Raw genomic sequence first — 15,026 nt, 5'->3', positions numbered from 1 at the left:
AGTACAGAAACCGATTTCGATTTCAAGTGCAACGCTTTTAGCGAGAAATCGATAATAAAAGAAAATCGCGATTTTGAAAGCGCGAGAACGCATAAAAATCGCAATACCACTTCGAACACTCTACATATTACTACCAGAGTTTGTACGAAGGAATAGATCTTCTAGAAAATAATACAAAATAAATTTTTGACTCTAATAATATAAGTTTCTAATGGTGATTGAAATACACCGAAGAAATAACCATGTACACGTAAATTGATTATGCGCATAGAGAACTGTAGTTCGAACTATGGGATTGATTATTTAATGGTAGGAAGGTGTGTAACTTATCGCTCCTACTGCAAAATGGGTCGTCGACGCAATGCAGTACGTTGTCACATATACATGCACACTTTCAAACGGAATCTTGAAAATCGAAGAATCTTACTGTGAACGCCATCTTCAGGTATGTTTAGCAACAAAGCAGCAGCGATTCTAAAAATTTTACTGCATATATATATAAACTAACCCCGGAATATTGCCTCATAGATCTATAGATCCAGCATTTCAGGTTAATGAACTATTTACAAAGAGATTCGAGCGAACATCGCTGCATTTTATTCGGTAATATTTACATTACTATAGTATTGAATAACAACCTACGTTTTTAAGAAAAATCGATCGTTAAACAATATAATAACATAGTGTACAATAGGTAAGCTCCGTTTAATAACGTATATGTCTCTTACTATCGCATCCGAGCAAGAACCCCATCTGAATTTAAATTTTTTGTAGAAAAAAAGGTCATCTAACTCAACAAACGAAGATATGTTTTTGCATTGAACGAATTCAGCAATAACAAAAATTGCACTCGTCTAGTTCCACGTTACACTCACCCGAACTCTAGAGTTTTATCGCCGCGTCGTAAAATCATTACGCAAATTTGAAAAAATCAATATACAACGCATCGCTAGGGGCGACAACAGACTTTTTTGATCTTGCGTTTTTAACGTGATCGGTGCACTCTGAGTTGCAACGCAGCATTAAGCATTAACCGAATATAATAAAAGGATCGAGTGGCAAGAAGTGACGTGAAGGATAGAGGGATATCAACAGGCAATGGAGTCAACATTGGGGCGTCGTGGATGAAGCAAGCCAAGTGATATCGTGGTATCCGGCGTCGCTGACGAAAAGGATCGTGAAGGGTCGCGTTTAGTCGCGTCTATACGGCTTAAGGTAGTAGCTGACGAGGTGGTTTCAGGGTGGGAGGTTGAACAGAGGATAGGATATGGAGCAGGGTGTGGGGAAAGGGGTCGGGTGCGGCGGGGTGCACGGGTCTGAATCGTGGAGCGGGCGGATGGACGGACGGACGCAAACGCTGAAATCAGCTCGGGCGATCGATGCGATAAATGGATGCGTGCGATTGGTAGCCGGGAAAATCGATGATGAACAGGGGGCACCCTACCTAGCCGCGAAAGCGAGCACGGCTGCACCGCCGGAGAGGATGGAGCAAAGACCGAAATATCGATTTTTAGGCCCCTACGCGGCGGTTCGATGCTCATATCTGCCCCGTGTCCCGTATCCGCGCGAAGCGCCTTTCAAAACACCAACGACGCGTGCGAGATACACTGTGTGGTGCCGCAGATCTCGAGGATTACCGTGTTACAATTAAAATAAGAAAAACGGGAGAGAGGTGAAGCCGAGTGACGCGTTGCGAAGTTCTGGGCGATGTCGTCAGGTAACCACGTTGACAACGTAACGACGCGCTGTAAAACGTTTCGCAGCCGAGATTTTTAGTTCTTTGTGGTTCGACGTTCGTGCGACGAGCGGCAATATCATGCAACCGTTTACGCGCTGAGCAATCAATGATCCTCGCTATGGAAACGATCTAAGATCGTTGATTTTCGAGTGCGACAACGACGTTTCGTCCCGCGTAAGATTATTTTTTCCAAAGACATTATGTACAACGTGCACACGATCGTTGAACGAACGTTAACGAGGATTCAGATAAGGGTGTGAATGTGGGGTGCCGAAGAGAGTGCGTAATTATTTCATTATCATCTATGCTCCGTTTTCCGTTCGAATCTGTTTAATATTGTATTGAAATCGAGCCAACCTGCATCATAAGTAATCAAAGGAATTTTCCTCGTGATGTTTTTTTCTGTGATTTTAGTAACGGAAACGTATATATTGGAAAACATTCGACGCCGCGATCCGAGTTCGATTAAAAGAAAAGAAATTTGCAATCGAAGTGTCTTCGACAATTATATTCAAATATAATATTAGTAATCAGATAATCGATAATAGTCATCATGAAATGACGATTATTTGTTTACTATTGAAACGGTATGCAAATATTAAAGGAACAATAATATACGAGATACTATTTTTCTTAGTATCCAATAGTACTTTTGCGAGATTATTAGAATTATTAAGTTCCGTTGAAACAGATCGTTATCTTTTTGTATTTTCAAATGTCTATCAATCTTTTATTGTGTATTATTTTATAAATTCCTTTTGTAGAAATGCACGATACAAGAATTATACGAATATAAACGAAACGCGGTCGACGCAACAGGCTTAATAAATACAACAATGGAATATATGTATTACTACATAGGTATCGTTCACTAACAAAATCTGTAACAGAATGTTTTTTTTTTCTGTTTGTTAATGATACAGAAAACATGGCCATCGTTCCTTCGGAGAATTATCAACTTAAATGGCACAGTTATGGCGCGCATCTGCACAGCTCTGTCGCGACGTTACTCCATTCAGAATCCTTCGCAGATGTCTTGTTAGCAACGTCCTGTGGCCGGCACGTGGCGGCTCATCGATTTGTCCTTGCCGCTTGTTCGTCGTATCTCAGTCACATTTTTCAAACATGTCATTTTGGTGCAAATACGAACGCTCCAATAATTGTGGTTCGTATATCTTTCCTCATTCCATTACTGATCTGTTAATATATAAATCATAGGAGATAAGTCAATAATGTAACATTATACTGCAGGTATTACCAACAGAAATTGGATATCGCACATTAAAAATTCTGATTCAATACATGTACAGCGGTGAAGCTACCGTGACAAATGATCAATTAGAAGGTGTATTAAAAGCAGGTGATATACTGCGTGTACGCGGTTTATGGAGATCCAATAGCGGAAGTAAAAAGGAGAATGTACAATCGAATAGCCAGAAGGTGGATCGAGACAAACGGGAGCAGCCACCTTTAACCGGTCAAATTCAAAAAATCAAATTGGTTCAACCAAGTACAGAGAAAATTGTCGAAAATGCGCAACAGACTACGCCAATGCAAAATGACGTTCAGAAACCTACCTCAGAGAGAAAGAGTACTGAGAAAATCGAGGAGAAGATTAGCGAACCAGAATCGAAAGTTTTGGAGGAAAATAAGAATATCGAACAGAGTAAGAATAACGAAAATCTGGAGACCAATGGGAAAAAAAGAAGAATTACTAACAGCGATGTGGAATCTAACAAATCTAAAAGCGAAGATGGTGAAAACGTAAGATGATATCATCTAATAGAATTTATCATATCGAATAAAATATTTTTATTTTATCGCATGTTTTAGACCGAATTGAACTTGGATCTTTTAGTGAAAGATGAACCAATTTGGGAAGAAGCTATGGATGATCCATCGGATTCATTAACGATAGATCATGAGATCGATATAAAACCGGTACGTAGTATTTTGAAAACATTCTCTTGAATAAAAGGTGTGTAAAAAGTTTCCTTTAGTAAAAAAAATTATATAATATAAATCATTATAGGAAATCGTACATAGCGCAGATGAGGAGGAAGAATACACCCCGCTAACATGCGACATGTGCAGTCAAACATTTCATCAGCCATCGGATTGGGTAAGACACATTGAATTGACACACGCTGATATAGCCGAAGGTAGGAGAAGAAGGAGAAAGGTAAGAACAACAAAATATCGCTTAATATCTTGGATGTTGAATGAAATTATCATTGTATGCATTATTTTTACAGGGCGAAGTGGATGACGACAGCAAGGATTTTCCACCTTTAAAATGTGATCTTTGTGGTGACATGTACATAACGCCTCAAGAATGGGTACGCCATATACAGACAGAACATACAGAAGAGCAGTTAGCTGTGATGAATAACTCGGCGCCTCCTAAACAAAGAAAGCTTCAAAGTCATCAAAAATTGTGCAACATTTGTAAAAAAGAATTTCCAAGCCATGCATCCATGGTAATTCACCAAAGAACGCATACAGGGGAAAAGCCTTTTCTTTGTTCCTATTGTCAAAAAGGCTTTAACGTAAAAAGTAATTTACTAAGGCATTTAAGGACATTGCATGACAAGTATGTACATCCCAGCTTATATGGGAGTAATGGCAACACGAATGCTTAAGCCCTTACATAATTTTTCAATTGTACATGTTCTTTTATTTGTTGATACTTCATTCATAGAGTAAATGTCACGTGACATCTCATACTTTTTAAAATTATATTTATAGACTGAAAGAACAGTATATGCATGGATAATCTCGCATAAGCATGTCAAATTGGTCCAAATAATTAAATGTTACGATGCGCGTGGCATCTTCTTTGAAAATGAGCAGATATTAACAGCTTGATTAGTTTTATTACAATTTAGATAAATAACTTCAGTATTCTCTTTTTCCATTAAATTCAATAATTGTACGTGAGTGTAATTTACTAATGTGAATGCGTCTTGATCGTTTTATTATGTACAAAAATAATGGCTTTAATTTTAAGTGCGAAACTATTATGTTAAAAACACAAAAGCAATACCAGGGCTTTAAAACCAAAGAGGCTGATTACTATTGCCAAAGTGTCATGTTTCGTTGCTACTTAAATTCATTTCTTGAACATAGAACAGGATGTGAAAAATATTTATTTTGATTAAAAGTTTCATTTAAATGCGTAAAAATAAGGATTAACGATATACAAGTCTTCGCAGTATGTGCGTGTGAAATAATTTATAGTATAAATCAACATCTATTGATTAATATATAATTATTTAGTAACTATACGAGATCCAAATTATGTAAGATTTAACTGTATACTTCTAGGCTATTCCATCCACGGTAGCCCACTTATTCCCTCAGCTCGTAAACTAATCATGTATTTTTATATTAAACTAGCTTATACACAAAAGGTATAAGAAATAAGATAATTAAAAATAAGTGAAAAATTTGAACTTTAATTAGGCTAGGATATAAGAAGTAACACATAATTCAAAATTCATCAAATGTTTTGGAAATATATTGAGTTCTTCTTACATGTAAAAAACGCAATATTATCAAAATATTGTCACAGTTTATCAAACGGTAACAATATGAATCTTATAAGAATGACACCACATTACCATGTTAATCATGATCGTGTCACTCTATTATGAATCTAAGTGTCAATTCCACGTTACGCTAACACTGTGACGAGCCAAATGACTTTTAAATGTAAAATTTAAATATATGACCTTCAAAGTATTTTTAATTATCCTTAATCGTTCCTCAATAATGAATATCAAAATATATCTTTTTTTTATCTAAGCAATACTATCATTCTGTTTTTAGTAAAATCTTGAAATATACTTAATCTTTAATAATATGATAAATACATGAACAAGAAAATCAAAATACATGAAATTAAAGCAATGCTATAATACATTATATTTATGATGTTATTGACTTATACACTAAAAAAAAATGTTTAAAAGTTTGAAAGTGTATAAAAATTTAATTTTCTTCATCATCATCAATTTTTGGTGCCAAATAATATCTAATATGTCCAATATCTCCAATTTTGTATTCACATACTAGGGGCACATCATTAGACATTGATAGTTGTACTTGTGCACATAAAGGCCCAGCCTTTATAAAACAATTAAGGTAACGACATGAAAATGTTAGTTTGACTGGTTCTTGCATATTGACAACTACTGCTTCTTCTTCATTATCTGCATCTGCTGTTTGTGCTAACTTAACAGTGGCTGAAAAAAATAATTTACATGAGTACAACTGTAATTTATAACAATATTCATTGTATAGATTTATTACTACATTGTGCAATATATATTTTTCATAATTCATTTGTATTTTAATGAATTTTACTACAGGAAGGATTATCTCCTTTAAATATACAAATATAAGCAGACATAAACATAAATACATGTATGGTCTATTCTTCATAATAGTGAAGGTCAAGTAAACAAATACTTTTCAGATCATTTAATTTCAGCCAGTTGCTATATAACTTCTGAATAGTGCTAACTACAAGATGTTACAGACACGAAATGCTTATATAATTAATGTAAGTATTATATAATTAACATACAAAAATAAGTTAGTATAATCCTTCCTACCATTTCGTTTTATTACGTAAAAAAATGATATACCTTGTCCATAATCTCCAGAAGCACTGAACTTTATACCCTCCTTAGAACATGCAAAAGTTATGGATTCTCCAAATTGGCTCAAATCTCTACAGATACGTGAAAATTCTTGAGATGGCATTTTTACGACACACGAATATGAAGTATCCTGTGATAATTAATAAATTTTATAATTCTATTCTTTAAAAGAAAAATTTCATATATGTTAATGTATATGGAATCTTACTGGAATACCAAGATGTTCCTGATCCATATTTATAAGTTTCATTTCATATTCTGCAAGCTTTTCTTTATTTGGTGATTCAAATATAAATATAATATTTTCTGGATTATCCAATGCTCGCAATGTCACTGTATCTTCGGAACCAGCACATCGTAGAATTTTGGACATGCTAAAACCATTTTATTAATTTTCATTTACTATTTGAAATTGATGTAATTTCACTTTGTTATATATATACGAACATAAAACATTTTGTCTTTACAAAAAGGTAGGAATTACAGGTACTTCTTTTGTTTAAAAGTATCTACTCTTTATTTTATTATGGAAAAAAGAGAAAAGCCATAACCTTTGTAAATATTACATTGAAATTAATATCTTACCATGCAATACTCATGCCCATTGATAAATTTCTATCGCATCTATATTTATCAAAGCCATCGCTTCTAAGATTAAGAGAAACTAAGGAGACATGAGCATTATCCATAGCTTGTACTTGAATACCAGAATCAGAACATTCAAAGGTGGCTTCGGTTAAAAGATCTTTTATTGCATCTAACACCTTCTTCAAAATCGCACTCTGTACCAAACGTGCCTCAAACATTTTTGCTATTTTGCTCGACTTTTAATTCACACAACTGATGAATGTAATAAATATCGACAATTAAAATAGTAACTACACCGGTAACGCTACCCGCGCTTTCTTACCGGTCGACTGGTAGGAAGTAGGTGGCACTTGTGTGTACCGGAAATACATTTAATTTTCAAATTATGATTCTCTCGCAAAGTATTATTTTATACTTGCTTTACTTAATTTGAATTTATTAAAACACTTCTACTGTAATATAAATTGCAATCTGTTTATTTTACATAAAAAACACTCCCCTTATATGTTATTTATTTGTTATATATCAAAATTTTGATTTAGAAATATAAGTTGCAATTATAGAAATCGCAATGCAAATTATTAAAGAAAACAAGAATTTCCAGTTTATGTACTAAATATTAGTTTTTAGTACGAGTTGTTTGAAAAGAAAAATATAAATTAATTAAAACTATAAGGGTTTTTAGTACTCATAAAATAAAGTGTAAAGAATGTTAAGGTTCATACTAACTAATCCTAGAGAGTTGAAAAATGTTTTCAAGAAAAAATAGATCTAACTAAAAATACAGAAAATAATTTTAATAATATTCACAATTGTTTACATAAAGAATATTCTAAGCAAATGTAAGCGTAAAAATCTATAAGGTAAAAACATATCAGTACAAAAGTATTTAAATATAACTCAATTACTAACATTATACTTAAATAAATGCAGTCTCACTCGTTACATTCATCTCACTTCTGAACTAGAATTATGTACACATACTGCGTGACATCAACCTCTTTTTTAAATCAAATATTAATCGGTATGAGAGTTCAGTTTAACGAATTAAAAACCAATGTCACCAGTCATGTTCTCTAATTCACTGAACATTTGGTCAAGATGCTGAAACAAAAAACATGGAAATTAATATACGCTCAAAAATTTATTATATATTTTTAATATATACTATAATTACAATAAACGTAAAATACTATTATAAACATGCTTAATCCGAAATGATATACATAGTGATTAAATATGTTTTACATACATCAGATGGTTCGTTAACTTCTGCAATTTCTCGTTTATTATTTAACGATAAATTTCTACTTTCATCTATATCTTCCTCCTCATCTTCATAATCGTCTTCGTTATCATCATCATTATCATCTGAATCGTCTTCTTCTTCTTCCTCTTCTTCTTCTTCATCGTCATCATCATCATCATCTATATCATCGTCTATATCATCATCAGAGCGAATATTACATTCCATTTCTTCATAATCTGCTGGCTCTTCCTTAATTTCTGTAAGCATTATCGTTTCTGGAACCGATTCTCTTTCTGCTGAACAAGGTGGAGGAGCTTCAGATGCTGAAGGTATTTGAGGTGGTTGACTAGTCTAAAAGAAAGGTTAATTTTTAGTCCGCCCTATCTAGTTTTGGTATTATTTTTATTATTATTTCATTTTTTCTCATCATTTCCTTGATATACAGAATGTATATGAGTATATTTACCCATGGTTGTTGTTGTTGTGCTGATTTGGCTGATGCAATTGAAGTTGGTGTAGAGGAAGAAGATGATTGCAAATTTGCATTTTGTTCTTGGACCTGAGATGACGTTTTATTTTGCATTTTACTAGAATTATCTTGTATTCTATTTCCTACATCAGTTTCTAGTTTTGCCTCACTTTTTTCGGTATGATTAGCTTTCTGTTCTTTCTTTATTTGTGAATTACTATTTGGTTCTTCTTTAACCTTTTTAACATTAGGTTTAGGTTCTCCAGGAAGACAAGTATTACCACGCTGCCTTCTAAATCTAACAATAATACTTCTGGTATCCCACATTAAATCATGTGCTTGTTTATAAGCAGATATGGATTCATCCACACTATTGTACCTTATAAAAGCATACCTATAGAACAAAACAAAATATATACAATATTATAGAAAGATATATATGATTATTACATATTTTATGAAATAAATAACTTACCGAGTATTTCTCATTTTTTGTGCATACCCTACATCTACTCGAGCAGCTGTTGGAAACTTACTTTTTACTTCATTAACGTTAACAGATTCTGGTAAATTTCCTATGTATAATGTATATGGATCTATTTCTTCAGGCATGGGATTATCTTCATCCCTTAGGGATTTTCTTTCAACTTTCAAATGACCTACTCCAAAGGGTATTTTTTCCAACTCCTTTATAGCTTCATCAATATCAACATTTTCTGCCATCTGTATAAAACAATATCTAGGACCACTGGGACTTTGAAAATGAATATTCTGTATACCAGGATGAAATTCCCTCACAATATCTTTATTTAAATCAGGGTCTGGGAATTTGATTATTAAACTCTGAGCTTTGACTGTTTTGTTATATTCGTTTTCAATTTTCAAAGCTCTTTCTGCATCTTCTCTATTCCATGGTCGACTAGGATAACTTTGGGACATAGGTTTTCTTTGTTTATTCTTTTTAACAACAACTTCTTCCTAAAATAAATAATGAATAATTAAGTAAAATAAATACATTTGTTATCAATCTTATTGTATCTTACCAGAACAACTTTAGCATCCTGATCTGAAGTTTCTTCACCGTGTCTATTTGTCAAAATCCCTGGTGGTATAGGAGGCAAAGGATGATTAGGAAGAGGCATATGATTCATAATTGTATCACCTGTAGAGGCAGTGTAATTATTTCTTTGCCATTCCAAACCAAGGTTATTACTCAATGTTGCACCAAAATATGCTGCTTGATCAAACTGACCCTGAGTTTGTCCAAAACGTGGAAGTCTTCTATTTTTACGATGAAAATTATTTCTTTGAACATACATATTACTTTTATTATGTGTAAACCTTTCTCGTCTCATGTAATTACCTCTGAGAGGCATTTCTCTTTGAAATGAATTTGCAGTCATATCACGTGGGGGTGGAGGGGGTAAAGGAGATGTTTGAGGTGTTATCCATTGCCATGGTGCAGGAGGATGTGTCCATGCCTGTATAGGTGTAACTTGAGAAGGCACTGGTCCAAATACATGTGGAGGTGGTGGAACTCCACTAGAAGGAGGAGGCATGGGAGGTAATGGTGGTTGTCCTGGTAAAGGTTGTGTGACAGTTGAAGGGGATGAAGATGATGAAGTATAAGCAGGATAGGAACCATCGTATCCAAAATTGATACATTCTTGTTTAACAAAAGATCTCTTTGCTTCTCCATTTTCTTCAGTTACCTGAAAAGTAAACAATTATGAATTAAAAATGAGAAGATGTATACAAATTTTGTTATTATAAAAAATTTAGTATCATAATATTATCGGTATTGTAACATTAGGCCGGTTTGTTAAATACATGAAAATATTCTATAAAACCGCTGTCAAACTAACCTTACTTAAAAATACTATTTATGAAATAAATATAGATTATTAATATTATTATCATTGCTGTAAAATTACGAGAAATAGAAAAATAAATTATTACCGAGCGTTTCATACTGAAGATAGAACTGTTGATAATCTTGAGAAAAAATGTCGTTCCCTAAATTATAATGTAAATACATTGTACGACATAACGACAACCGCCAGTGTCAAGCCACTGGATATTGAAGTGTATCTCAGGGATACCAACCCTTATTTCAAATTCTTTACGTTAAATAAATAGACTAACCAACATTATTTATTATAATTATTACGGTATAATAAATAATCTATTTCTGCTTTTTCTACATATATATAACGTGTTGAATATATATTGAACAAAATTTTGCTTTTGTTCATATTAATTTACTCCGAACTACTGTGTACGTATTTTTTATATTGTTTTAGTATAATTTTGTTTAAATATCTATAGTACATATTACAAAATTAGATATAGCTTTTTATAGGTGTATTATATACATAATTTGCTTTACATATAATACTTTATTTAAAATGCCTTTGTAACAAAAATCGCAATGTTATAAATCAATCATAGATTTACTGAAATGTATTTCTGACATACTTTTAGGACATCTGTTAACAGAAGAAAATCTAAAATGTCATAAAAGGAAAAAAAACAATTGCATAATTAAGAAAAAAATAGAGAATGAAACAAATGCAATCGATGTCATTATATCAGATAAAATGATACGTTATATTAAAAAAAATTCCCGCGATACTGAAATAATATTGGTTCAACATCAAAACGAGGAAAGTGTTAAAAAAAGATTAGATATAGAATCGTGTTTCTCGATTGTTTTTTTTTTTTTTTATAATATTGTAATATAATAGTACTTTATTCTTCACCTAATTACCTTATTTAAATTTTATTGCGGCAGTCCTCCGATGCGCCGATGCAATTTCACGTTTCTATCTTAGGGAAAGAAAATTTCGTGTAAAAAATTTTGCCGACAGATGCCCTTGCTGTTAGTTCACCGAGCGAGCATATTGTGCATGTAGTTTGTGTGACATGGCTACTAGTAATACAGAAGAAATTGAGGTATTTTCCCCAACATTTTTGCAATATTACGTGCATTGTAAAAATAACACGATAATACTTTCGAGTGTATTTACGATTCATACGCTGGGGAAAAAATTGAAATATTTTTTTATGACAGCGTGGTCACTTCATTGCCTCTTACTCTTACCCCTCCCATCTGCTCCTAAGCATGGTGAAAACTGTCTGTCTAACGAGCTTAAAAAAGACATATTGTATTACTGATATTAAAATCATTTTTAATATTATTTTAATTAATTTCATTCGCACGCTACATGGAATTCAATCCTTAGCATTTTACATTATATAAAATAAAAGAAATCGATACAAAAAGTATTAGGAAGTAAAATTAGCTAGAAAACTAGCTAAATTTGAAATTATGATTTGTAATTATTTGCAGGAAGTCGAGAGGAAGGAACCAGAAGTAGTAAACTTCGATGAATTCCCGCCGGAGGTTTTAATTAAACATCCACTTCAACATACATGGACTCTTTGGTATTATGAACCAGACAGAAATAAATCATGGGAAGAAAGTCAAAGAAAAATTACAAGCTTTGATACAGCTGAAGATTTTTGGAGGTAAATTTGGTATCACAATCCAGTAATACTTGATTATTTATTATTCATATATATATTTTTAAATTAATAATACTTATATTTTAACAACAGTTTATACAATCATATAAAGGCAGCATCAGAATTAAGACAAGGTTGTGACTATAGTATGTTCAAACAAGGAATCAGACCCATGTGGGAAGATGATGCTAATAAATGTGGTGGAAGGTGGCTTATAAATTTGGATAAAAAGCAAAGAAATACAGATCTAGATCACTTTTGGCTAGAAACACTTTTATGTATGATTGGTGAAGCGTTTAATGGATATTCAGATGATATTTGTGGGGCTGTCGTAAACGTAAGGCCAAAAGGAGATAAAATTGGTGTATGGACTGCAAATGCCAATAATGAAGATAGCGTTATAGAAATTGGGTAAATAATATATATTTGTACTGTATATGTATAACATATACCATAATATATATGTAAAAATATTTATTGGTACAAAATCTAATTACTTCATTTCTCTTTACAGACGCAAATTAAGAGAAAGATTAAAAATTGCATCAAAAGTTACTATAGGCTATCAAATACATAAAGATGTTATAGTTAAAGTAGGGAGTCAAACAAAAAATGCCTATGTTGTTTAAGTCCTATTAATATCATGTTATTATCACTATTCATTAAAATTTTCTCAAATAACATTACACATATATTATTAATATGGATATTATGCAAAATTTAGATTCCTAAACCAAATAAATAAAAGAAAAATTTAATGAAGAATGTTTAAAATCTACATTTTTATCATAACTAAATATTTTCTTAGTAAAATCTCTGATCAATAGCTAATAAATATGTATATTGGGATAGATGTATATTATTGATATAAAATTTATATCAGTATAATGTATAATTTAAAAATAGATTATAAAAAATATATGGGCTGCTGTATTTTTAAAATATAGCATACATCAATTACAGTTAATATCCCAACATTTGATTGAATAGTTTTTCTATGTACATCTTCTTCAATGTTACTTATATGAACAACAAAGACTGCTGTAACAAGATTTTTGAAAAAACCTACATACTAGGTTGCCTTTTGTAAGTGGTGATCCAAAATACAGCAACCTATCTCACTTTAAGATAGCATAGTAATATTTAATTATTTGAAATTATCTCTTTATTATTATCTCTTAATTATTTGAAAAATCATTATGTCCAAGTTTTTCTTACAAATATATCAAAAACATAAATTACTTTTTATGCATGTTACTTTTTTTATTTTCAATTTCCTTTAAATTATTAATTATTTGATTCTAATATTAGTTTCTCAACAATTTCCTTCAGATCCCTGCGTCTTGCTTTCTCTAGAGCATGTATTAAATTTATTTTCCAATTGTTGTTACTATACTGAGTCATATATAATTTCAAAGCCTAAAAATTATTTATGTTACTTTTATGTAAAGAATTTTATGTGAAATAAATCCATATTATAATTATACTTTACTTTGTAACTCTGTTCTTTCAAGTGAAAAGGATGTTCGTGTTGAATTATATCAATTTGGTATTCAGGAACTTGTAAATATCTGAGGGTATCTCTCCAAGAGCGACCAATTCTTTCACTTATGCGTGATAATACTTAAAAAATATTTTTCACATTAATTTTATGGATAAATAAAAATATATGTATTGAGAAAAATAAATTATTCTTACTCATTTGTTGTAACATAGCTTCCTGTGTAGGATGACTGCTTTCAAGATCTTTATACTGTACTGTTGATTGATTTTCCACATCATCAAATACTTTTATTTGTGATGATCTGTTTTCAGTTACATATGATATTTTACATTTATCTTCATCTTTATTCTCTGTTATGTATTGCAAAAGTTATTTAGCATAATTAAAAGTGTATTATACCCAGACAAAAATGCAGAAACTGGACTAAAACAGATTATAAATGTTAAAACTAACTTACCATTTGATTCCTGATACATATTACGTGATAAAGGATATTGCGTGTTTTGAATATAAATTTGATAATTCTTTAATTTGCTTTGTATTTGAAAATCATTTAAAAAATTATTTGATATATATAGAAGTGGTTCCACATTATAATAGCTTAGAACATCACGTTTTTCCAATGTGTCCAATAATGTTGATAAATCTTTAATCTGACTCAGTTTACGGTTTGAATCTACAGATTGCTTATAGTATTCCTTAAGTATATTTAATGCAATTTTATTAACATGACCTTCAGCAACTGATAAGAATTCTTTACGTAGACATATGTATTCTTGTTCCATTTTCATACTGGTTAGAGGAATCCCCTTTGTCAATTGAAAAACTTTTTGGTCACTGCTTAATGTTTTTCTCAACAATTTAGAAGTATCAAATGATCATCTCAACATTTTATATAATTTCACATTCCTTTAATGAATATTTCTTTATATAGTTTCGTTAACTTAAGTATAACAAATTTTGTAGTAATATTAGGGAATATAACAACAATAAATATAGATTTTATTCAGTATGTAGTTGGTAAGTAGTATAACTGTTATTTTAAAGTTTTATATAAAATTTAATGTTTAAATATTCAAAGAAGAACAATTGTTAACATTGTTTAAGAACAATTGTAAACATTTAAAATGGATGACAACAAAATATCTGATAATATACTTTGTTTATCTTTAATCATATGATTAAGCAATCAGGCACTACTAACATGGTTTTAGGGATTGTTTACATGAAAAAATATGCTATATTTGTTTGATATTTAAACAAATGGTATTCTTTTCTACAAT

General features: G+C 31.4%; 5 protein-coding genes across 9 annotated transcripts; 2 read left to right on the top strand and 3 right to left on the bottom strand.

Moving 5' to 3' along the window:
- Positions 1 to 301: 301 nt before the first annotated feature.
- Positions 302 to 5,482, top strand: LOC126867052 (zinc finger protein 3 homolog). Of its 5 annotated transcripts, XM_050621172.1 has the most exons (8): positions 302 to 445; positions 529 to 694; positions 775 to 1,215; positions 2,662 to 2,903; positions 2,990 to 3,502; positions 3,572 to 3,679; positions 3,771 to 3,920; positions 3,994 to 5,482. In XM_050621172.1, the coding sequence occupies exons 4-8, from the start codon at positions 2,667 to 2,669 to the stop codon at positions 4,378 to 4,380; spliced, it is 1,395 nt and encodes a 464-aa protein (XP_050477129.1). In that variant the 5' UTR covers positions 302 to 445; positions 529 to 694; positions 775 to 1,215; positions 2,662 to 2,666; the 3' UTR covers positions 4,381 to 5,482. The 5 variants fall into 5 exon arrangements, with proteins under 5 accessions (XP_050477129.1, XP_050477130.1, XP_050477128.1 ...); XM_050621173.1 differs by lacking the exons at positions 302 to 445; positions 529 to 694 and having other exon boundaries at positions 731 to 1,215; XM_050621171.1 differs by lacking the exons at positions 302 to 445; positions 529 to 694; positions 775 to 1,215 and adding an exon at positions 1,316 to 1,717.
- Positions 5,483 to 5,641: 159 nt separating this feature from the next.
- LOC126867068 (proliferating cell nuclear antigen) lies at positions 5,642 to 7,888 on the bottom strand. Its single transcript, XM_050621208.1, has 4 exons — positions 6,991 to 7,888; positions 6,614 to 6,779; positions 6,391 to 6,535; positions 5,642 to 5,985 (listed from the first exon to the last, which is right to left on the bottom strand). The coding sequence occupies exons 1-4, from the start codon at positions 7,209 to 7,211 to the stop codon at positions 5,732 to 5,734; spliced, it is 786 nt and encodes a 261-aa protein (XP_050477165.1). The 5' UTR covers positions 7,212 to 7,888; the 3' UTR covers positions 5,642 to 5,731.
- A 17-nt stretch (positions 7,889 to 7,905) lies between these two features.
- Positions 7,906 to 10,828, bottom strand: LOC126867040 (uncharacterized). Its single transcript, XM_050621143.1, has 6 exons — positions 10,671 to 10,828; positions 9,755 to 10,423; positions 9,187 to 9,689; positions 8,709 to 9,105; positions 8,246 to 8,593; positions 7,906 to 8,097 (listed from the first exon to the last, which is right to left on the bottom strand). The coding sequence occupies exons 1-6, from the start codon at positions 10,680 to 10,682 to the stop codon at positions 8,041 to 8,043; spliced, it is 1,986 nt and encodes a 661-aa protein (XP_050477100.1). The 5' UTR covers positions 10,683 to 10,828; the 3' UTR covers positions 7,906 to 8,040.
- A 675-nt stretch (positions 10,829 to 11,503) lies between these two features.
- LOC126867074 (eukaryotic translation initiation factor 4E-1A-like) lies at positions 11,504 to 13,480 on the top strand. Its single transcript, XM_050621215.1, has 4 exons — positions 11,504 to 11,666; positions 12,064 to 12,242; positions 12,333 to 12,650; positions 12,754 to 13,480. Exons 1-4 carry the CDS (start codon positions 11,637 to 11,639, stop codon positions 12,866 to 12,868), a joined length of 642 nt encoding a protein of 213 aa, XP_050477172.1. The 5' UTR covers positions 11,504 to 11,636; the 3' UTR covers positions 12,869 to 13,480.
- On the bottom strand, positions 12,974 to 14,955 carry LOC126867070 (uncharacterized). The gene is made up of 4 exons (XM_050621209.1): positions 14,201 to 14,955; positions 13,938 to 14,093; positions 13,732 to 13,862; positions 12,974 to 13,658 (listed from the first exon to the last, which is right to left on the bottom strand). Exons 1-4 carry the CDS (start codon positions 14,532 to 14,534, stop codon positions 13,527 to 13,529), a joined length of 753 nt encoding a protein of 250 aa, XP_050477166.1. The 5' UTR covers positions 14,535 to 14,955; the 3' UTR covers positions 12,974 to 13,526.
- Positions 14,956 to 15,026: the final 71 nt, after the last annotated feature.

The sequence above is a fragment of the Bombus huntii genome, chromosome 6 (genome assembly GCF_024542735.1).
Source record: "Bombus huntii isolate Logan2020A chromosome 6, iyBomHunt1.1, whole genome shotgun sequence".
Classification (NCBI taxonomy): domain Eukaryota; kingdom Metazoa; phylum Arthropoda; class Insecta; order Hymenoptera; family Apidae; genus Bombus; species Bombus huntii.
Note: the sequence above shows the minus strand (reverse complement) of the source record. Positions and strands in the feature narration are given on the sequence as shown.